Source organism: Gadus macrocephalus, chromosome 6 (assembly GCF_031168955.1).
Source record: "Gadus macrocephalus chromosome 6, ASM3116895v1".
In the NCBI taxonomy this organism is placed as follows: domain Eukaryota; kingdom Metazoa; phylum Chordata; class Actinopteri; order Gadiformes; family Gadidae; genus Gadus; species Gadus macrocephalus.
The window spans coordinates 7,595,406-7,616,879 of record NC_082387.1 but is presented as its reverse complement, the minus strand read 5'-3'; the positions used below and the strand labels follow the sequence as shown (position 1 = coordinate 7,616,879).

The following is a 21,474-nucleotide window of genomic DNA, read 5'->3' as shown; positions in this document are numbered from 1 at the left end:
CCAGATGCCCGAACCACCTCAGCTGACTCCTTTCTAAGTAAAGGAGCAGCGGCTCTAATCCGAGTTCCTCACGGATGGCTGAGCTTCTCACCCTATCCCTAAGGGAGACGCCAGCCACCCTTCTGAGAAAACTCATCTCGGCCGCTTGTACCCGCGATCTCGTCCTTTCGGTCATCACCCAACCCTCATGACCATAGGTGAGGATAGGAACGAAGATCGACTGATGTAATTTACATACGAGAATGACTAAGTTGTGTAGTTCTTAAAAAAGATGTATCTTATTAAATTGAACTCATTGTTGTATGTATTACTATTAACCCTTGCCATTTGTGGTCCCCCCCCTCAAACAACACTCACACAAACACCACACTTAATTGAAAACGTAATTAATGTGGAAGCATTTAGGCTGGCAGAATCATGATTAACAATAGAGGAGTTACAAGACACGGGCTTTCAATTAAAAATATGTTCAATCTCAATGCTTCCAAAGGCAATAATCCCTTTTTAGTTTAGATAAGAAAGGCAACACATTGGCATCGTTCCCTAATCTTTCCAGTATTGTCAATGTATCTATCAGAGGATTTAGCATCATACAAACTCACCCCCCGAGTCTCACAGCTGCATCAACGGCTGAGAAACAAGAAGTAACATAAAATGTGTTACAATTGAATAATTATCTCTATTTATTATCATGCATCTAAATACATTATGTGTGAGATCTCTGAAATGTACTGTACATTATCAGCACCGGCATCTTTTCACCGTCCCAATTTGGGAAGTCTCTTATGTGATGCATCGTTACAGAACATTGTGATCAATTCAAAATGAGATGATATGTAAAAATGGCTGAGGCGCCTCCTCCTCATATTCTCTCCCACGCATGCATCCACTGAGGCCTGTGGCCGTGGCGATTCTGATATGCAGCAAAAAAATTAAGACATTTCTCAGGTTCCCTTTTCACTGTTGATGGCGTTCTCTCTGGCGAAGACATGAAACCAACCAAATTGACAAATGGTAAAAAGTAATGGTGAATGGCATTCTGCATAATCTTCAAGCTGGCGTTATTAGCTCATTGTGTGTCTAATACGCAGGATTGATAAATGAAGGAAATTATCGATGGGGAATCTCCCATGCCTTAGTTAGGCTGTGACCAGTCCAAACTCCTTATGACAAGAGACAATCGATTATGGGTAGTTGAGATTGCGTTGCAGATCTATGTAGATTAGCTCTATGTAGGCCGAGCGAAGTCACAAAGGAGGTAGGAGAGAGAAGAGTGTGTGGATGGACAGATCTACACCGGCACACACTCCTCCGTCCCAGAAAATGCACATGAACCGAGTTGCAGAAGGACAGTGACAGGCAGATGTCCCCCACTGTCTGTCTGAGTAGAGGCCACTGGATGAAGTCGAAGAGGTATGTCTCAGTCCTGCGTACGAAAAGAAAATACATCACAATTTGATGAAGTAGATTTGGCTGAAAACACACATGAATGAAATACGCATTTTGGCAGAATCACACACACACACACACACACCCACACCCACACACAAACACACACGCACGCATGCACACACACCAACCCACACGCACGCACGCACGCACACACGCACGCACGCACGCACCCACACACACACATGCACACCCAGAATCCCCCACACACACACACGCGCACACGCACACGCACACGCACACACACACACAAACACACCTACTTTCGATTTGTAAAAATAAGCTAGTTGCAATTGGACGCGTGCGAGGAGCAGCGGAGGGAGAGGTTACCTACAGAGTTAGCCTACGTCACACAGCGGTATGTTCTCCCGCTCTGAGTTCTGAATGATCCACTCAATAGCATCCCAGCCCTAGCGGTCACACAAGAGGAGGCAGATAGAGTACAGCAGTCAAAGCCCATGCCAGAAAGTAGGAAATTATATTCTAGTAGAGAGTTTATTAAGGTAAATAAGTAAGTAAGTAGGTAAGTAAGTACATGCTCAATAAAAATCCCCAGGAAATTCTAGTGTGAGTCAGGGACAGAAAGCTTGTGAATAAAAAAATAAAATCTGTCAGTTAAAAGTCTCTACAGAGGTCTCATGCTTAGATGACTGATGCATGCTGGGAATGATTTTCTAGATTTTGCCATGTATTTCAGCCAGCATAGTTTTAAAGTTAAAATAAAATAAAAGTGAAACGGTAGCATGTACAGAACACACCGCTAATGTACTTGTGTGTGCTTGCTTGTGTGTGTTTCTGTGCGTATTGTGGCAACCCGGCTTGGTGAATGAGCCGCCTCCTTCCAATCAGCACACGAACTGAAGCTTACTTCAAGCCAAAATGGCACTTTTATTAAATCATATATCAAACTGAGCAAACAAAACCCAGCTTTGAAGGAATCAAGTCTTTTTCCTCCGGGTGAAAGCACATCACCCACTGGTCTCTCCGCACACGCGAACCAGGAGAGCCCTGAATGAGTGTGGAAGCATGCTTTTTAAAGCATGCTTCCCACCTGCTCCTCAGGTGCTCCGCATCTCAATGATTGGCACCGATGTTCTTACTGGTGCCATCTATCGGAAATCTGTGGTACACCGCCTCCACAACCTGCCCCCTTGGCCTCCAGGGCCGCTGTGCCAGAGACGGGTTGCCACACTCCTCCACCCTTTGATGAAGGCTCGGGGCACCTCTGACTGACCAGCAACCCGCGTCGAGGCTGGATAGGGTGTTGGCGTTGGTCCGCCCCGGCCAGTGTCCCCCCTGGAACCTGTAGGACCGCTTGCCGGAGCGGTAGTCCTGCCCGAAGCGTAGCTGCTCCTGCTGCCGGCGCAGCTTGACCCGCTCCCGCTGGATCCCGTACCGCTCACGCCGGCGCTCAAACCGGATGCGCTGCCGCTCACGCTCCAGGAACTGCAGCTCCATGCAGTCGGCGTACAGACGCCGCTTCTCCACCTCCAGCCAGTTCCTCTTGCGGATCAGGTGCTCCCGTTCCTCCCTCTCTTGGAACTGACGGATGCGATCCCGCCTCTCCACATCTCGGACGCGTCGCCTCGGCTGGGCTGCCCGTCCAGGTGGCGCTGTTCCCCGTCTGTCCGGACGAGTCTCAATTGGCTGGGGCTTGGGACCGACGTTGAAGCTCAGCTGTTGGGCGACCTGCCGATTCTCTTCCAGCTCCTTCTTCAAACCCAACAGCTGGGCCTTCAGTGCCTCCCTCTCCCGGAACCAGTCCATGCTTTGGGCCTCGTGTCCGGCGGCAGTCTCCTCCAGGGCCATCTTGTGCTCCACCCTCATCTTCTCCAGCATAGTCCTGCTGGCCACCAGCTCCTCACCTTTCTCCTGGTCATCCTGGAACCTTTGTTCCGTCAGCCGCTGGATGAAATGCTCCTTCTCAGCGACGGATTCCACCAACCTGGTGAGGGCGCTGTCTTTGTTGGAGGTGTCCGCCTGCAGCGACTTGATCCTCCCTTTCAGGCTGCCCATCTGCTTCTCCTTGTCCCGAAGCAGTTCCTGCAGGTTCTCCATCCCGTTCTGTAGGTCATTGACCCTCCGCTCCTTAACCTCCAGCATGTCCTTGAGGTCCTGGATCTCCCTGTTCAGGGTGCACTTCTCCTCGGGCCTTTCCTGGATCTGCTTGTTAAACGTGGGCCCCTGCTCGAGCCGTTGGACTGCCTCTCGGAGGAGTTGGAGTTCATTTTCTCTCTGGGTGGCAGCTTCAGCTCTGTTGGGGCTCTGCATCGGGGTTCTGGCGTCCACTGAAAAACAGTTGCGTGGTCGGATTGCCTCCATTGGAAGTCAGCGTTTACTTAAAAGATGGTCCGTAGCTCGGTCGAGTTGCCTGCATGCTCCACCATATGTGGCAACCCGGCTTGGTGAATGAGCCGCCTCCTTCCAATCAGCACACGAACTGAAGCTTACTTCAAGCCAAAATGGCACTTTTATTAAATCATATATCAAACTGAGCAAACAAAACCCAGCTTTGAAGGAATCAAGTCTTTTTCCTCCGGGTGAAAGCACATCACCCACTGGTCTCTCCGCACACGCGAACCAGGAGAGCCCTGAATGAGTGTGGAAGCATGCTTTTTAAAGCATGCTTCCCACCTGCTCCTCAGGTGCTCCGCATCTCAATGATTGGCACCGATGTTCTTACTGGTGCCATCTATCGGAAATCTGTGGTACACCGCCTCCACAACCTGCCCCCTTGGCCTCCAGGGCCGCTGTGCCAGAGACGGGTTGCCACAGTATGTGTGTGTGTGTGTGTGTTTCTGTGTGTGCTTGTTTGTGTGTGTGTGTGTGTAGGTGTGTCTGTGTGTGTGCTTTCCTATTACCTTCCTTGCGTTGGCGGACATTCTCCTGGCCATCATTCCCTCCAGGTAGCTGCTCAGACTGACGCCCTTCACTGTGATGATGGCCTCTTGGGTCAAGATGGTTCTGCATGGAGGGGATACAATAAACACAATCACCAACAACCGTCGGTAACACACAAACAGGGCAAGGCTTTAAGGGGAACTGTTTAATTTGTGTATAATCCTATGAAAATAAGAATTATTGTGTTTCTATGTGTTAAAAGGATTCGATTATAATGGAGTTTAACTTTTGAATACATTACAATAGTGTAGCAAATGACAGTTTGCATATAAAGTGGATTGCAAAGTAGTTTTGCATTCTTCAATGCATCCATCTTTTGGAAATATACATGTACATGTTTTAGGTAGTTTCGCTGTTTGATAAAAGTAGGATATCACTCTCTCCGAGAAAGTTGCTGTCTTAAAGTAAACAGTTGTGATACAACTGCACACTGTCGTGTTAATAAAAGCAACCTATATTCAGGTACCACAGTGCAAGTAAACATTTGCTTGTAGTACTGACCGCTATTGAGATGAATTATCCATATTTATAACCGATAGGATAAAAAGAGGTTTTTAATTAATGTTATTTCCTCTCCGCTTTCTGCTACAAATTCCTACACTCTGGACCTTTGCCACACGGGTTCGGATGAACATATGAACAAAGAGGCCATTTATACGAAAACAGGAAGTGAAGACGTGTGTGTACTCACACTTCAGGGTTATCCGGGTGCGGTCGGTAGACCAGCCTCTCGTCCACTGACACCAGGTTGGTCAAAGTGATCTGAAAGTTGGTGAAGACACAGTTCATGCCTTTTGATTGGTCAAACTACCCAGCCAGTGGACTCATCTCGACTCAAGGGTGTTCCACTCTGTAAACAAACACTTCGTACTCAAATGTGTGTTTACCCACATTAGTAGAGCACAGCTCCATCTTCTTCTCATCGGCGTCCACTATTGAGTGCTCCTGTATGTAGGTCCTTGTCTGAGTGTTCCCCAAGATCTACAGGAACCAGGAAAAGAAAACTGTCGCTGCTGACCTCTTCTGGACCAATCTACGGCATACACAATGATTTGGATGGTATTCAGAATTGAAGAACGGGATGTTTGTTGGGAGTTATGTGAATGAAATTTGGATTGTGATGGAAAAAAGCCCTTAAAAGTTAGATATAGATATAACGATATAGAGATAGTGCAAGACAATCCACCCGAAAAATAAACAGCTCCCAACACTGCAGTTCTGTTGGGATGAACAACCACTGTACAATTTATGGTTGAATGCCATAATTTGGCCTCTGGGAATGTCAAAGGAACAGATGGAATAATGACGGAGATCCTGGGATGACACCGCAGCTAAAGCAGGTCCCAGGTGCAGTTCCATGTGACGACCTCCCAGAGTCATCAGGAGTTCATGCTATTTAAGGTGAGCTTACCTCACCTTAAATACCATCTGACATGTCTGTGTTAGAAGTTCACACTATGCTAGGAACTCTGCGCTAATCTGTGCACCTATGACCACGTTATACTCAAATTGCTGGGCATGTTTAGTTTAGGTCCGGCAGATTTAGTACGGATGGAACGTCGGCATTCCAGATTTCGTGGGCGGGGGGGGGGGGGGGGGGGGGGGGCATGTGCCACCCTAGACCCCTGTGTGTATACCACCCCCTGCGTGCATTTCTATCGACTTATTTAAGGTTTAATGAATAGATACAGATACAGAAACATAGACAAACGTGAGACAGTCATCCAATGTTTGTATCATAGTGTTTCCAGCTAAAGCTCATTTACCACACTTGCCCCCCCCCCCTCCACATATGTTACTGACTGACCGCTCTCACGATCCCGGGCAGCCCCCACTCGGTGCTGAGCAGCCGGTGGCTGTGGAGCCGGCCCGCCGTGTCCAGGCCTCGGTCCAGCACGTCCACCCCCACCACGCTGGGGTTCATGGGGTTGGGGTACTTCCTCATTGCCGCCTTGATCACCGTCTCCCATGGATAGCTGTGGAGGAGAACCCAGAAACAAGAACGACACATCATGTGAACATGACATGTTCACGTTGGTATGACACCGTACCAATACATGACATCGTACCAATACATGACATCGTACCGACGATCAATTATTAACATGTATTAACGATGTATTATTATGTATACAGATACTAAATGAGTACGATTATGATAAAATGAAGAATAAACCACAATACATTTATTTAATTGTAGATACGACTAGATACTAATAGATGTATTCATACTATAATTATGTATGATGCATTGTATTATTATACTGTACCGACAGCGATATATTGTTTCTCTTCCTGTTCCTTCTGACAAATGTACTTGTACTTGACAAGTGTAAGTCGCTTTGGAAAGAAGTGTCTGCTAAATGCTAAAATGTAAATATGTAGATGCTAATTTTACTATTTATTTCCAGGTGAACTCTAAATGGCCTCCACATAGGACTTAAAAGTCCCATGTACAAAGCTAAACTACACTTTGAGTGTATTATATGCTTAGATACAGATCAATGAACAGGTGCATAGAGGTCATTCAGATCAGATAAGGATGACAGAGTTGCCGGTTACATTGCAAGTGTTAGCAGCCTATACCAGAGAGTGGCTAGTAGAGCAAACACCAAACTATGACATAACATCTCATTTTACAATCCATTTTTAACATTGACTGACTTGGGTGTGTAAATCAAACTGTAATATAATGTGTGTTATTGAACTCGTATCACTAAACTAACGGTTACACGCGTATAAAGAGCCTTCTCATGTTAAACTCAAAACGAATGAGGACCATATCGCTTTAAATGTCCCATCGCCGCAGAATCTGAGCAAGATGTCATCGTGACTCGGATGGGGACCCACCTGAAAACATGCTCCGTGCTCCAAATCCTCATCTTCAACCTCACCGCCGTGTCGAGTGTACCTCTGAAATAACCTTCTCCATCCAAAACGTCGACTCACCACCGGCTCTACAACCGAGAAAACGTCCGTAGTTTACCACAGACCTCCGAATGAACAGACCTCCGCCACCAGCACCACCACTATTCAGAAGAGAGCCGATGTGATTCCGCCTGGATCCCCCTTAAACTGCACAAAGTTCGCTCCAAACGACACCCACAGCCCCGGCTAGGACCCCTACACCACCACCCCACAAAGGAGACCCGAACAATAAAGGAATGTAACGTGTGGATCGCCACAATAACCCCACAGAGAGAGAGGTGACAGCCGGGGAAGATAGTAGAGCATCCGGAGTTGCGGCTGCTGTGTCCGATGTGTCCAGTGTGCGCATGTGCCGTGCATCCTCTCCCATCGGTTTCACGTCAGTTGGTACCTCGGCTCCCTGGCGCTCTCCTCTCAAGACAAAACGAACGGAGCGGGGGCCGGCGAAGAAGCGTTATGGGACTAGAGGGAGGGAGGGACTTTAATAGAAAGTGCGGGACTTTCACATTTCGTTTGGCGCCGATAGAGAGGGGGGGGGGGGACTTTCACGTTGGTTCCGCTCCGATAGAGAGGGCGGGACTTTCACAGTGGTTTAGCGCATAGAGAGGAAGGGGCTTTCGCTTGCATATTTACACTACAACTATATAGTGTATTCATGTTGGATAGCAGAGGGGTAAAGGGAGGGACTTCCGGTAGAGTGATAATCGTTTCCGCTACAGGTTTCAGGTATTTTCTGACGTATATTCTGCGTCAGACAACTGCATATGCCGCATTATTTTCGTTGTCTTTCGTCTTCTACTTGTCGTCTTCTTGTCTCGCCCCGGGGATTGATGACCGGCGTGCACAGCTCTTTGGAAATAAGACACGGAAATGACATGCCGGTAAAACCGGAATAACGCTTCAACTCAGGACCCTCTCTCCGCTCCACTCTCCGTATCTCTGTCCAGCCATTCGAACAGCAGAGGGAACGGGTCTGTTACGCTGATCGGGAATACTACAGCCGTGAATCCAGACGGCTCCTTCGTGTCGGTCCAGCCGAGGAAACGAGTCACCTTGACCGTGTAAAGAGACTGCCGGGGGGGGACGCAGCAGAGACCGCATGACCTTGTGGGCTGCTGATCGTCCTCATTAAAGGAGATTTATCCATCGACACGGTAAATCAGCGAGCATTCTCCACTCTCACTCAAATGAATGGAAATCTTTTTTGGGCATGGTCCGGTCATTTAGGAGCTGGTTGAAGCAAGATAAATTCATTGTGTGGTGTAATATTCCTTTTTAATTTTTTTTGCATGTCCAATATTGGAAGACGCAGCGTGATAGACTGTATACGAGCTGCTAGTATCGATGATGGGAAAGGTGTCAATACTCCAGTCGGAGGCCATAATGCAGGCAGTAGGATGCGATTCGCGTTTTTTTCGCATAGGAATGCCCACCGCACGTTGTTACATCACTCTCGACCGCATATGACTTTATGGCAAAACCAAAAAGCGAACAGATGATCGATGGGAGGCCGGGCTATGCGGTGGGTTATATCGGGTGGGCTACATGCTGCAGCGCTGGAGGTGGGGGAGATGGAGCCTCGTTTTCTTTAGGACCATCAAACCAAACCAAGGCTGGTTACACGTCCTACCGTGATCAGCAAGTCCTACCTAGTTCATTTTTTAATCCTAGTCGGAGCCCAAGCACGAGAAGCCCATGATCGGCCTACTTCTACACGGGTCGATGTGTTCGTGCTCAAGCGTAAAATTCTGCTGACATCTGCGCGGCGGTGGTGGTGCCTCCTCCTCCGCCTCCTCCTCCGCCTCCTCCTCCGCCTCCTCCTCCTCCTCTTTGTGCGACATGATGCCGGCTCCTGCATGGCTTATAGACTATATCCATCATGTCCCGCACCCTGGGGGGCTTAAGTCTCCACATCAACCGTCCTCCCGTCTTCAGCCTGCTGTGTGTTTCCAGTCACTCCCGACTTCAGTAGTGCAAAGGCCTACTGACGAGAACGAACAGGACTCCACGTTGAACTCGCATTCAGATTCATATTTTCGATTTGAACTCTCGTTGAAAAGGATTAAGCCTATGCAAACATTGACCTCATTCTAAAAAGCCTATGCTTGCGTGTCTAACGGTAGGTTGGACTCAAATCTTTGTCCAGTTCTGTCAGTTCTTCACCTGTCTCTCTCTCATGTCCCATGTCTGTCTCTCTCGCTCTAATTTCCTCAGGACACCGGCCACAGTCATGGAGATCCTCACTCATCTCTTCAACGACACGGTTGAGTTCTACAAATGGAGTCTCACTATTGCAGGTGAATTCGGTCGTTTGGTTTGTGTTGGAGACTTCAGAAATAAAAGATGTTGGTGTTATGGTACTTTTAGTACCCTGCTTATGCCTTGTGTTTGTACACCTCTCAATCATGCAGAGCAAAAGGTTATAGGCCTACATCATATTTGTTATGGCTTTGATATATTCTATTACATTATCGAATTGTAATGATAGATTGTACCTTATTACTAGAATATTCTAGGGCTGTAAAATGCCACACTTTATTGTTCATTATCACACGGTTATTACCATTAATTTGAATTGTATTGTTGCTGCATGTTCCTGCCAATGGTGATTGTACATGAAACAAGACGTATATTTGTGGGTGTAAAGGATGTGGCTAGTGGCTAAACCCTCCTCTATGATCACTAGGAGGGGGGGGGTTGGGAGGTCTGTGTGTGTGTGTGTGTGTGTGTGTGTGTGTGTGTGTGTGTGTGTGTGTGTGTGTGTGTGTGTGTGTGTGACGGGGGGGTCGGGGGTAATACTAGGGCAGGATGGGGGATCTTGTCTATGGCCCAATAAAGGGCATAGGCCCCTCCTACCACAGATGTCCCAGTGAACCCCCGTAACACAGCACCCCTTCAGGAACCGCACAAGCTGGTGTCCCCCACAGTAGAGGAAAGATCACACAAAACAGTGCAAAACAGATCAGCACAAAGATCAGAAGATCAGCGCTAAACACTAAAAACCTGCTTTAGATTTAAGCTACAAAGAAAGAGATAATCTTAAAAATATATATATATTCAGCACCGTTTTACTTGAAACTGAAACTGTGTCCATGCCATTTCAAATGCTTTTTAAGCCTTGAATTAGACATAAAAAAAGTAAATCAAATATTTTACGCAACAATAATATAATAACAATAATATTAAAATAAAAGCATTCGATTGAAAACCTGAACCTCTTGTCCAACCGAGCGTCCGTTTCAAAGCACTGTGTTTAAACTCCTGTCTGTGGCCCCTGCAGACAAGAGGGTGCAGAAATGGCCCCTGATGGACAACCCCCTGCCCACCTTGGCCATCAGCAGCTCCTACCTGCTGTTCCTCTGGCTGGGGCCCAAGTACATGAAGAACCGGGAGCCCTTCCAGCTCCGCAAGACCCTCATCGTCTACAACTTCAGCATGGTCTTCCTCAACTTCTTCATCTTCAAAGAGGTGGGCGTCTCGTCCTTAACGTCCAAAACAGGCACTGTATTCCCCCTTTAAATGTAGAACCATATATGGCTGTATTTGTACTATAGTATATTCATTTAATAAATGTATTGGCCTCCTTTTTCAGAATATCATACTAAAATATTAGGACATTAAAATACATCCATGTTGTGTGTGTTCTGTATTCTGTATTCACTGATAACCGATTTGCTGGATGATCTCAACTCGATAGACCAGTGATGAGCCATCTGCTCATTGCCTTTTTAGTTCATCCTATTAAAGCCAATCCTACCTTCCTTCCTACCTCTGTCTCTCCCTCTCTTCCGGTTTTTAGCTCATCATCCATATCATATATCATAACTTACTGTCTATGGTCCCCTTAAACGCTTGTTGGTTCTTTGCAGCTCTTCATGGCGGCCCGGTCTGCTAGCTACAGCTATATCTGCCAACGCGTCGACTATTCAGACGACCCCAATGAAGTCAGGGTGAGTCAGGGTTTCGTAAGATTGAAATCTAACCAAATGTATAAATATAGTATTTAACAATGCATTAACATTTACATTTAGGGCATTTAGCAGATGCTTTTATCTAAAGTAACTTACGTTACAAGTACATTTGTCAGAAGAAAGAGAAACATTATATCGCTGTTGGTACGGTAAGGATGTTCATCGAAACCACTGCCAAGCACTAACGATTGTTAGGTTAACCCCTTCCCCGTATACAACAATGCTATGCAGACAATGTTGTAATTATACACAAGAATGGTATATTAAATCAACACTTGTGCATTGAAATATGTCTGCGGCTATGTCTGCTATTGGGGTTCTGGAAACATAAGACCTTTCCATTCACGGACCACAGCTTCTGTTATCAGATTTGGGGATAGGGAGGCGAGAACACGAACGCAAGGGGATAGGTTTCAAGATATTCTCTTTCCTAGCTCTCCATGACGTAGCTACGTACCCGTAAATACATACAGAGAAACAGGGATGTTGCTCAGGTTAGGACGAAGGGGAATTTAATTGAATGTTGTTGAATCTGAGTGATTTAAGGTTTTGTAAAATCTTTATACTGTTCATACCTACCATACATACCTTAAATGTATTTTACCAGACTTGTGATGTCTTCACTGTACTTACCTGCACCGAATACACCACTCTCTCTCTCTCTCTCCCTCTCTCTTTCTCTCTCTTTCACCGCCTTTCTCTCTCTCTCCATTTTGCCGCCCCTCACTCTCTCTCTCTCTCTCTCTCTCTCTCTCTCTCTCTCTCTCTCTCTCTCTCTCTCCATCTCTCTCACTCTCTCTCTCTCACTCTCTCTCTCTCTCGCTCTGTGTCTGTCTCTGTGTCTCTGTCTCACAAATATATCTCCTTTGGGACAGGTGGCTGGGGCGTTGTGGTGGTACTTCGTCTCCAAGGGGGTAGAGTACCTCGACACGGTGTTCTTCATCCTGAGGAAGAAGTTCAACCAGGTCAGCTTCCTCCACGTCTACCACCACTGCACCATGTTCACCCTTTGGTGGATCGGCATCAAGTGGGTGGCCGGGGGACAGTGTAAGTCCCCTTTTGGTAATTCATCATTGACGCACTCCGCTGGGTATTTTAACTCATTTGTGTTCAGCCTGTCACCTCGTTCGGAGAAGGGGGTTCCCCGTTTCCCTTAGTCCCCTCGTTTGGGGAATTCTCTCTCTCACCTGGGCCATTTATTCTCTAGGTACAAGCGTTCAGGCACATCTAGGAGTCAGAGCTGAAGAACACAGAAGACAAGCTAAAACACCCAGAATGGACACAGACTTTCTTAGAAAAAATCTCTGTAAAAGGTTCCAAGTCAATACTATGTAGGCTAGCCACTCTAGACAAACAATTATTAAACCTACTTCTGAAAGCGAATGAGATTCGGTTCGGTGGAAAACCCGGAAAGGCGTATCTCTGGCCCTTGCAGTTTTTGGTTTCCATGCTCTGTTCCATCTCTCCCCAGAAGTACTGCTATAAAATATACGTTTTGTGTTAAGGACTGTGTTGTTAATGTTAGATCCCTGACTATCTTTGTTTGACTAAAGCTTGAGATAACGCAATGATTATTCGTCATCAAAAATGTTCAGTAAATGAGAATTGTTTTACTATTTTTTGCTTAAAATCGTTGATGTTTTCCTTTGTGCAGCATTCTTCGGTGCACACATGAACGCAGCCATCCACGTGCTGATGTACCTGTATTATGGGCTGGCCTCCTGCGGACCCAAGATCCAGAAATACCTGTGGTGGAAGAAGTACCTGACCATCATCCAAATGGTAAGATATTCCTCTCTTACGTCAGGCTCAGCGTGCTCGGGTTTCCTCCCGTCTTTATCATTCCCAGCCATTCAGGGCATTTAGCAGTCGCCTTTCTCCAGAACGACTTGCAATAAGAACATTAGTCAGAAGAAGGAGAAACAACAATGTATATCGCTGTCGCTACAGTACGGATGTTCATATAACCAGGTTCCAAGCACTAACAAATTGTTAGGTTCACCCATTCCCCATATACAACAAAGATAACTAGGAGAAGATGCTACACAATGCTAAGTAGTATTTTTAAGTGCCATGACGTGCAACATACAATGAATGCGTAAGAGGCGGTGTAGAGGGGTGGGGGGTAAGGGGGGAGGGTATACAGTGTCTGGTACACAAGAACATCTTAAAGCAACAAAGGCTTAGAAAACCCAAACCAGAATAGCCAATGCGAAGACTCATCATAACTGCCTCTTTCTCCTCCACCCACCCCTCCACTCCTCCACCCCTCCGGGCTCAAGATCCAGTTCCACGTCACCATCGGCCACACGGCGCTCTCCCTCTACGTGGACTGTGACTTCCCCCACTGGATGCACTACTCCCTCATCTGCTACGCCATCACCTTCATCGTGCTCTTCGGCAACTTCTACTACCAGACCTACCGCCGCCAGCAGCCCCGCCGCGACGCCTCCTCCTCCTCCTCCTCCACCTCCTCCGCCTCCAGGGCGGGCAAAGCCCTGGCCAACGGGACCTTCAACGGCCTGAGCAGCAAGGCCGCAAACGGAGCCTCGGCAGCGGGTAGAGGAGAGGACAGCAAGCCCCAGGAGAACCCGGGCCGCAGGAAGAGGAAAGGAAGGGCCAAGAGGGATTAGGAGGAGAGGGTCGGATGATGGGGATGATGATGATGATGATGATGATGATGATGATGATGAAGAAGACGATGATGATGACGACGAAGAGGCCGCGCCTGTTGGGTCCCTCCCCTCAGTTGTGAGTTTGGGAAAACAACGAGAGACTCTAATTGGATGAAGAGGCGGAGGGGTTGGATGGATGAATGGATGGATTTACTGGTGGATGAATGAATGGATGGGCTAACTGTTGGATAGATGAATGAATGAATGGATGCGTTTACTGGTGGATAGATGGATGGATGGACAGATGGATTTACTGGTGGATAGATGGATGGATGGATGAATTTGGTAAGGTTAAATGTGCCATTTTGAGCTGAGTTTCTTTAGATGTGAGATGCGTCTTTGCGCTTATCCGAGTAACACTTAGCAAGGAAAAGAGGGGAACGCAGTTATGATAAAATGACCTTTAACAGAAATACTCCATAATCAAGAGGTTTGTGGTTGAGGTCATATCAAGGTAGTGTTTCTCTCTGAGAAAGATGATTGGATGGGGATTAGAATTTACTCTTGGATAAAGCCAGGGTTTATTTGCTTATCTGGCTTGCTTGGAAAGCATGGTGAAGAAGTTCTATTACAACCTGCAACAGATCCAACAGTGAAAGTACTGCAAAACATAGCATAACCACAAGTAAAGTCTCTCTCTCTCTCTCTCTCTCTCTCTCTCTCTCTCTCTCTCTCTCTCTCTCTCTCTCTCTGTGTCTCTCTCGCTCTCTCTCTCTCTTAGATTGTATGTAACTTAACTCGCACATATGCATAACCATAACCATAACCTTATTGCATTATATAATTTTGTACAGTGCATTTACATTAATATCTTCTTAAGAGAAAGAATTTGAGGTCAGCGAGACTAGGCCAATAGTATCCGTGTGTGTGTGTGAGTGTGTGTGGGAGAGAGAGAGAGAGAGAGAGAGAGAGAGAGAGAGAGAGAGAGAGAGAGAGAGAGAGAGAGAGAGAGAGAGAGAGAGAGAGAGAGAGAGAGAAAGAGAGAGTTTACATAGTCCAATCAAACTGAAATTCCTGCTGCAATTGACAAGACGTCCAGCCCTATTCGTCCCTTCCCCTCGACACCGATCAAATGGGCGATCTCCAACACGGGGGTGTCAACCGATGTACGACTCAAGACTCTGATTCCGAACTATCTGACGTTCTCTCGTCGCCGCTTGGAAACGGAACCATCCCCTCGATTCATCCGGTCCACTGGCGGCCTTTTAGGATTCAAACGTATCTTCCTCAACCCATCCCCCATGGTTGATTTTTATACTCGTCTCTCTGTCTGCCCAAACGCGTTTTTCATGTAGAATCGAAATGACTTTGGAAGATGAGCTTTATACCCACGTTGTCCGTGAAGATGGTTTTTATCCTATAGAGGCTTGAAATGGGTTACTTGTCCAGTCTGTGTTTGTTCTACTATCGTCTGCCTGACATCCTGTGGTGATCGATCGACTTTGTGGCTGGGCCTGTTAGGAGCTGAGAGGAGGAATCCTAGTGCAAGCAACCCCACAACCAGACTTCTCATTGAATGGTTAAATCCTGCTCAGAGACAAAGCTATCTCTTCAAGAAAATAAAACTAATATAAAGAATAATGATATTTAGTCATAGTCTTTCTTGGCGTAATAGTCAAGATACAACCCGTGTTATGTAACAGCCCTGTATTCGCACCCTGAAAGGTGTTAACGTTTGGTTGAAATGCCAAAAGATGGCGTATCTGCAGTGAACAGCTGATCAATAACATACCAATATATCACAATCATATTTTCTACCTGTGCAGTACAATGTGTACAAAAAAGTGCTGAGCTCTACTTGTTATGTCATTCATTAAAATAATGCTATTTATGTTTTTTCTTTATGTACAAATATATTTTATGAGAATGTGCTTGTATGTGATATCATTTTTTTTTTTTTTGTGGTGTAAATAATATTTTTGGTACATTAAGCCATTGGGATTGTTCCTAGTACAACAACATGCTTCGACATGCTAACGTGGCCATGTAGCTCCTGTGATTTTTGTTAACTTCTTAAAAATGTATTTGAAAATTAATTAAACTGAATGCCTGTGAAAAAAGACTCGCTGGAGTTTGATTGTGTTGCTATTCCAAAATGTGCCACTAGGGGGCAACGTTGTCCCGCTGTCTGAAGGCTTTGTCAAATGACTGAAAAGACCATTTAGTTTGAGGGTTAATGTATTCACGTATCCACGTCATTAGCAAGAGCCGCCTTGTCATCATTTGTTACATTCACCAAGGCGTGTCTGTGTTTCTACGTGTCTGTGTGCATGATATCTAAATTAGTTTGGCACCCATTTGTAACAAATCTGATGGGTTGGTTGGTAAATATAGGACAAGTAAGAAGTAATGAACTTTAAAAGCCAATCAGCGAAAGGGGGTCTGACAGTGGGCGTGACATATCACACAATTATGCATAATTTCCCAATGATTCATGTAGCGACACCAAAGAATATGTTGAGAGGTTTGTCAAGACAAGAGTCGTTGATTATGTTGGTTAACCTCACCCAGCGCAGCCCACTTCCTGTTTCACTGGGCCACGTGGGGATGGACATTTAATAGGTCCATGGGATGGACTCAGATCAGAGTATCCCATTGGCTCCCTCCAAGCCAGGCCCCATTCTATAGAACTGATTCTTTAGGTCTGCTAAAAAGAAAGCGTCTGCTAAATGCCCTGAAAATGTAAAATCACCACAGGCTGGAAGGAAAGTGGGTTTCACCTTGTTTCTATTCTTTAAGTCACATCGAGTGATCCTGTAAATTAAGAACACAAACATAAAAAAATAACCTCCTGTTAGACACACAACAGTGAAAATCATCACCTAAAATCTACACACAAATAATCTATACACCCCCTTTCTCTCCTCCGGATCGCCGACAGGCTTAGACAAAGGTTTCCATGGCAACTGTAAAAAAAAAAGCCATACCATCCACCCACCAATCGGCGCCCGGGATCAGCTGGGATCCACATGGGCTGGAACACTGACATGATTAACTATTTAACAGGCTTTTAGGGTGCGGGACCGAGAGAGAGCGTGTGTGTGTGTGTGTGTGTTTGTGTGTGTGTGTGTGTGTGTGTGTGTGTGTGTGTGTGTGTGTGCGTATGTGTGTGTGTGTGTGTGTGTGTGTGTGTGTGTGTGTGTGTGTGTGTGTGTGTGTGTGTGCGTATGTGTGTGTGTGTGTGTGTGTGTTTGTGTGTGTTTGTGTGTGTGTGTGTGTGTGTGTGTGTGTGTGCGCGTGCGTGTGTGTGTGTGTGTTTGTGTGTACATGTGTGTGTCCTCCTTGTCTCCCTGCCTGCGTACGTGTGTGAGTGTGCGTGTTTGTGCGTGTGTGTGTGTTTGTGTGTGTGCTGCCTTGTCCCCCTGTGTGTGTTTGCGTGTGAGTGTGTATATGTGTGTGTGTGTGTGTGTGTGTGTGTGTGTGTGTGTGTGTGTGTGTGTGTGTGTGTGTGTGTGTGTGTGTGTGTGTGTGTGTGTGTGTGTGTGTGTTGGTGTTTCTGATAACAATAAGCAGTAATAAATGAATAAAGCACTCCATGCCAAGACATGACATGATACCTCAGTTCAAACAAAGCCTTCTCACTGAGAAATGTAGCTTTGATGAGGCTTGATTATCTTATCCTCAATCTCATGCTAAATATTGCACCCATGGCACTAGCAGAAGACGTTTTCTACAAATGGGCTGTTCATTTGTCCATACTAGAGCCGCAATAGTTTAGCCTCAAACCCAATGTTTGTGTTGGAGTGGTTCACGTTTTGTAGGTCTATGAATATTTCTTACACGATCAACTATTACAATCGAGACTGAAGCAATTGACCCCATCTGCTTTTGATCTTGTGTTTATCTTGTATCTATTAAAGTGCTTCTATTGTTCCTCCCTTTTTTTGTGGGGGTGGAACTCATTGTGAAAATGCACAATAGGCCAAATATTAGTCTTTAATCTTTTTACACATGTGTGTGGCTATGTATATGTGTGTGTCTGTGTGTGTCTGTGTGTGTCTGTGTGTGCATGCGCGTTTGTGTGTGTGAGAGAGAGCAAGACCATGTATGTGTTTGTGCGTGCATACATGTTTGTGTGGAAGACGTGTGTGTGTGTGTGTGTGTGTGAGTGTGTGTGTGTGTGTGTGTGTGTAAGTGAAAGATAGACCGGGTGTTTGTCGGTATGTGTGTGTGTGTTTGTGCGTGTGTGAGAGAGAGAGAGAGAGAATAGAGAGTTTTCCATGCATGTGGGTAGAAAGCATGTGCGTGTGTGTGTGAGAGTGAGAGTGTGTGTGTCTGTGTGTGAGCGCCTGTATGGGTGGACCATCCCCGCCCTACACATCAGCCCAGTGATAAGACTTGGAATGGGGAGACATAAGGGTGTGAAACACAGAGTAGAGAGTACACTCTCTATCCACCGTCACTCAGGGAGGACAGATGGGCTATTTTTAGGACTTCAGGAGGAGGCTGACTCAAAGGATGATCGGGCACTCTGTACAACAAACAGACACTTCTCCTCTCAGGGGAGGCTGAGAGACGGAGGGGAGGGGGGCACGTCCTATTCAGCACTGTGACGGGGGGAGGGGACTTTGGGAGGGAGGGAGGGGGAGGGAGTTGGGAAGGGAGGGGTAGTGGGAGGGAGTGTCCGATTCAGCCGGGACATCAAAATGTCTAGATGACCGTCAATAGGATGATGGTGTGTTTGTGAGTGTACAGGAACATGGGGGGGGGGAGGGGGGGGGGGTAGGGATAGAGGGATAGAGGGATAGAGAGAGAGAGGAGAGAGAGAGAGAGAGAGAGAGAGAGAGAGAGAGAGAGAGAGAGAGAGAGAGAGAGAGAGAGAGAGAGAGAGAGAGAAAGAGAGAGGGAGAGAGAGAGAGAGAGAGAGAGAGAGAGAGAGAGAGAGAGAGAGAGAGAGAGAGAGAGAAAAGGAGAGAGCGAGAGAGAGAGCGAGAGAGAGAGAGAGAGAGAGAGAGAGAGAGAGAGAGAGAGAGAGCGAGAGAGAGAGAGAGAGAGAGAGAGAGAGAGAGAGAGAGAGAGAGAGAGAGAGATCATCATCAACCAGGATCCAAAAAGATTTGTGATTCCTGATTTCCTGATTAAGAATGTTTAAAAAAGAAAACTTGACACATCGTCTGACCTTGACACCGGGATCACAAAGGAAGAGGCTCCCATTCTTGGGGTTGGGTGATTCCTGCGCCTGTGCCTCTGACTAAAGCTGGCAGTGTACCAAGAGCCAGCGAGGCTGACATACGGACAGGGCTCCGCTGAAAGTCCTTGAACACAAGTGGAGCGTCCTCTGGGACACTGATCATCCAGAGCACAACCAATATTAGCTTTGGCTCTGCTTGAAGTAGTCTTATGCCATCCTTACAGAAGGGTGGATTTTGAGAAAACAAATCAATCGCAAAAATAACAATATGAATAAGATTTATTGAAACATATAGCTGTGTGTGTGTGTGTGTGTGTGTGTGTGTGTGTGTGAATTTTTTTTGTATGAGTGTGGTGTGTGTGTCTGATTTGTTTGCGTGTCTGTGTGTGTGTGTGTGTGTGTGTGTGTGTGTGTGTGTGTGTGTGTGTGTGTGTGTGTGTGTGTGTGTGTGTGTGTGTGTGTGTGTGTGTGTGTGTGGTGGGGGTTTGTGTGTGTGCTTGAGTGAGTGTGTGCGCGTTTGTCGGTGCACATGTGTGCGTATGTATGCATGTGTATACAAGGTGTATCCATGGCAACTGGAGCTGAGGATCTCGTGCAGCTAATTATCAATACAAATAGTCTATGAAAAACCTGCATATTAAATAGAATATGAAATTCAATTAAACTGTATGAGATCTTCCAAAATGACGATGATGACAATGTTGTGATGATTGATGTTGTTGAATCAAATAACTCGTTATTTTTTTAATAGGAAAGACAATATGCATCCTATTGTGTTCCGCTTTCAGAAACAACCTCAGCCTCAGGGTAGAATGAACACGTGGACCATATGAAGGCTCCTTCTGTTTTGCCGTCCTGACGACCCTTTCACAAAACAAATCAACGTGTCGCCTCGTTGATCAGAAACCGAGTCAGACACTCGGTTCACCTGGTGGGTACGCGCGTGCGCGACCGTGCGCGCGCCCGCAACAGCCGGCCGCATCACAAAAGGACAGACACCAGAGGGACATCAACGTGCCTTACGCGATGACGTAGCGACGTGCACATTGGAAACAGCTCGGCTCGGCTGGTCGGGGAGGCGCTCGGAGTCAGCCGGCCGCCTCAGCACCCGCACCCCTCAGCATCAGCACCGCGGCCGCGGAATAACACACACATAACAGGTAGGACAATGGCTGTGCGCTGGTTTGATGCTCGTTTTTGGGGTTTCGTATGTTTATTTTAGTGGCCCTTGGTTTAAACCATGAAAGGCGCTTTGTGTGGAGATGTGAGACTCGGTTCCAGGAATGATCTCGCGGTCTACATCACATCGATGGGCCTGTGATGGTGAAGCTGTTGATTTACTGTTGCTCGGACTTCTGGTCTCGTCATATTCTGGGAACTCGTTCACCGTTCCTCTTCTTCTGCAGGCCCACTTGAAGGCGATTTATCCGATTTGTTTACGTATTTTATCCACGGTACTCAGGGCTTGTGTTGGTTTTAACAATAAAGATTGTATCGACCCAGTGGGTGTTTTCCAAAAATACCATATTTTAAGGTATAGAGGGTTTCAAGGTGAAATAAATGAAAAGATGCATCGTGAGTTTTTCTCGGGTCACTTTATGGACTCCGTTTGGACATCGCTCTCCTCCTTTTGCGTAATGAGGCGTTAGATGATGGATGTGAGTTATGAGATGAAGATGAATGAATCCTTGACAAGCTAGATAGCACTTATAGCACCCAGGACATGGCTCGCTTCACACATATTACAGCTTGAGAATGTAGAAGTAGCCTGAGCACAAGCTCCTCTCCAGAACCAGCGCTTTGGTGATATCTCCACAAGATAAACGCTCGCTGTCTGCTCGAAGCTCCAAGGTAATAGGGATGGATTCACAATGGGGGGGTTCCGTTAATGAGGAAAATCACCTAATTAGGCTGGATGACCCGAATACAATCCGGTCCTCACGTAAAGGGGTCTACATCGAGCTGTCCTGCTGCTGATGGTAACCCAGCGTTTGGAGGGATTATTGGAAGGAATCTCGATCCATCATCGGCTGTGAGATCAACATGTCCTTGTCGGCTGCTGATCAATGCAGCCATACCCATCCCTCTCCATCCCTCTCTAGGCACATGGAGGCGACAAAGTAGGCTAATTCATTTTTTCCTCCAACAAGGTCAATCCCGTGTCGCCCGTAGCAAAGCGATTGGTCGCGACCACAGCTCATTGTTCGCTTTCGCCTATCCACAAGACAAACCGGGGCGAAGGACGAGAGGAAATGGAAGCTGTGGATGAGCCGAGCCCTCGCCTTATGATGACATCATGATGCACCCCCCCTCCACGCGATGAACCCCCCGTCCAGCGGCGCGGCAGACACGCCGCGCCAGGCGGAAAGCAGCGCGCGCCCCAAGAAGCAACGTGCGACATCGCCGGCCGGCGGCAAGG

At 46.7% G+C, this 21,474-nt stretch overlaps 3 protein-coding genes across 6 annotated transcripts in view; 2 read left to right on the top strand and 1 right to left on the bottom strand.

Annotated features, from left to right (window-relative positions):
- Positions 1-659: 659 nt before the first annotated feature.
- Positions 660-7,781, bottom strand: prelid3a (PRELI domain containing 3A). Of its 3 annotated transcripts, none has more exons than XM_060053834.1 (7): positions 7,201-7,777; positions 6,158-6,326; positions 5,242-5,331; positions 5,042-5,112; positions 4,311-4,413; positions 1,780-1,859; positions 660-1,426 (listed from the first exon to the last, which is right to left on the bottom strand). In XM_060053834.1, exons 1-6 carry the CDS (start codon positions 7,230-7,232, stop codon positions 1,788-1,790), a joined length of 537 nt encoding a protein of 178 aa, XP_059909817.1. In that variant the 5' UTR covers positions 7,233-7,777; the 3' UTR covers positions 660-1,426; positions 1,780-1,787. The 3 variants fall into 3 exon arrangements, with proteins under 3 accessions (XP_059909817.1, XP_059909816.1, XP_059909818.1); XM_060053833.1 differs by having other exon boundaries at positions 1,784-1,859; positions 7,201-7,770; XM_060053835.1 differs by lacking the exon at positions 1,780-1,859 and having other exon boundaries at positions 7,201-7,781.
- A 185-nt stretch (positions 7,782-7,966) lies between these two features.
- Positions 7,967-15,984, top strand: elovl4a (ELOVL fatty acid elongase 4a). Of its 2 annotated transcripts, XR_009526213.1 has the most exons (8): positions 7,967-8,432; positions 9,493-9,575; positions 10,559-10,746; positions 11,148-11,228; positions 12,125-12,296; positions 12,904-13,031; positions 13,532-14,080; positions 14,117-15,984. XR_009526213.1 is itself a non-coding variant. In XM_060053831.1 (7 exons), exons 2-7 carry the CDS (start codon positions 9,509-9,511, stop codon positions 13,880-13,882), a joined length of 987 nt encoding a protein of 328 aa, XP_059909814.1. In that variant the 5' UTR covers positions 7,967-8,432; positions 9,493-9,508; the 3' UTR covers positions 13,883-15,984. The 2 variants fall into 2 exon arrangements, 1 of the variants encoding a protein (XP_059909814.1); XM_060053831.1 differs by having other exon boundaries at positions 13,532-15,984.
- A 4,103-nt stretch (positions 15,985-20,087) lies between these two features.
- Positions 20,088-21,474, top strand: part of LOC132459080 (protein SOGA3) — an 8,044-nt gene continuing 6,657 nt past the window's right edge. Inside the window, exons 1-2 of the mRNA XM_060053456.1 lie at positions 20,088-20,215; positions 21,206-21,474. The exon at positions 21,206-21,474 is cut by the window's right edge and continues 593 nt beyond it. Of these exons, the coding sequence (XP_059909439.1) occupies positions 21,375-21,474 (100 nt within the window). The 5' untranslated portion in view covers positions 20,088-20,215; positions 21,206-21,374. The remainder of the gene's footprint in view (positions 20,216-21,205) is intronic.

Excerpts from the sequence above, each read along its gene's own strand:
- prelid3a (XM_060053834.1), bottom strand. The coding sequence starts at position 7,232 with ATGAGGATTTGGAGCACGGAGCATGTTTTCAG. Across the intron at positions 5,332-6,157 it reads TGCCCGGGATCGTGAGAGCG|ATCTTGGGGAACACTCAGAC; the intron begins GTCAGTCAGTAA and ends TGGTTCCTGTAG. Across the intron at positions 1,860-4,310 it reads TGTCCGCCAACGCAAGGAAG|GGCTGGGATGCTATTGAGTG; the intron begins GTAATAGGAAAG and ends TGTGACCGCTAG.
- elovl4a (XM_060053831.1), top strand. The coding sequence starts at position 9,509 with ATGGAGATCCTCACTCATCTCTTCAACGACACGGTTGAGTTCTACAAA. Across the intron at positions 9,576-10,558 it reads ATGGAGTCTCACTATTGCAG|ACAAGAGGGTGCAGAAATGG; the intron begins GTGAATTCGGTC and ends TGGCCCCTGCAG. Across the intron at positions 10,747-11,147 it reads ACTTCTTCATCTTCAAAGAG|CTCTTCATGGCGGCCCGGTC; the intron begins GTGGGCGTCTCG and ends GGTTCTTTGCAG.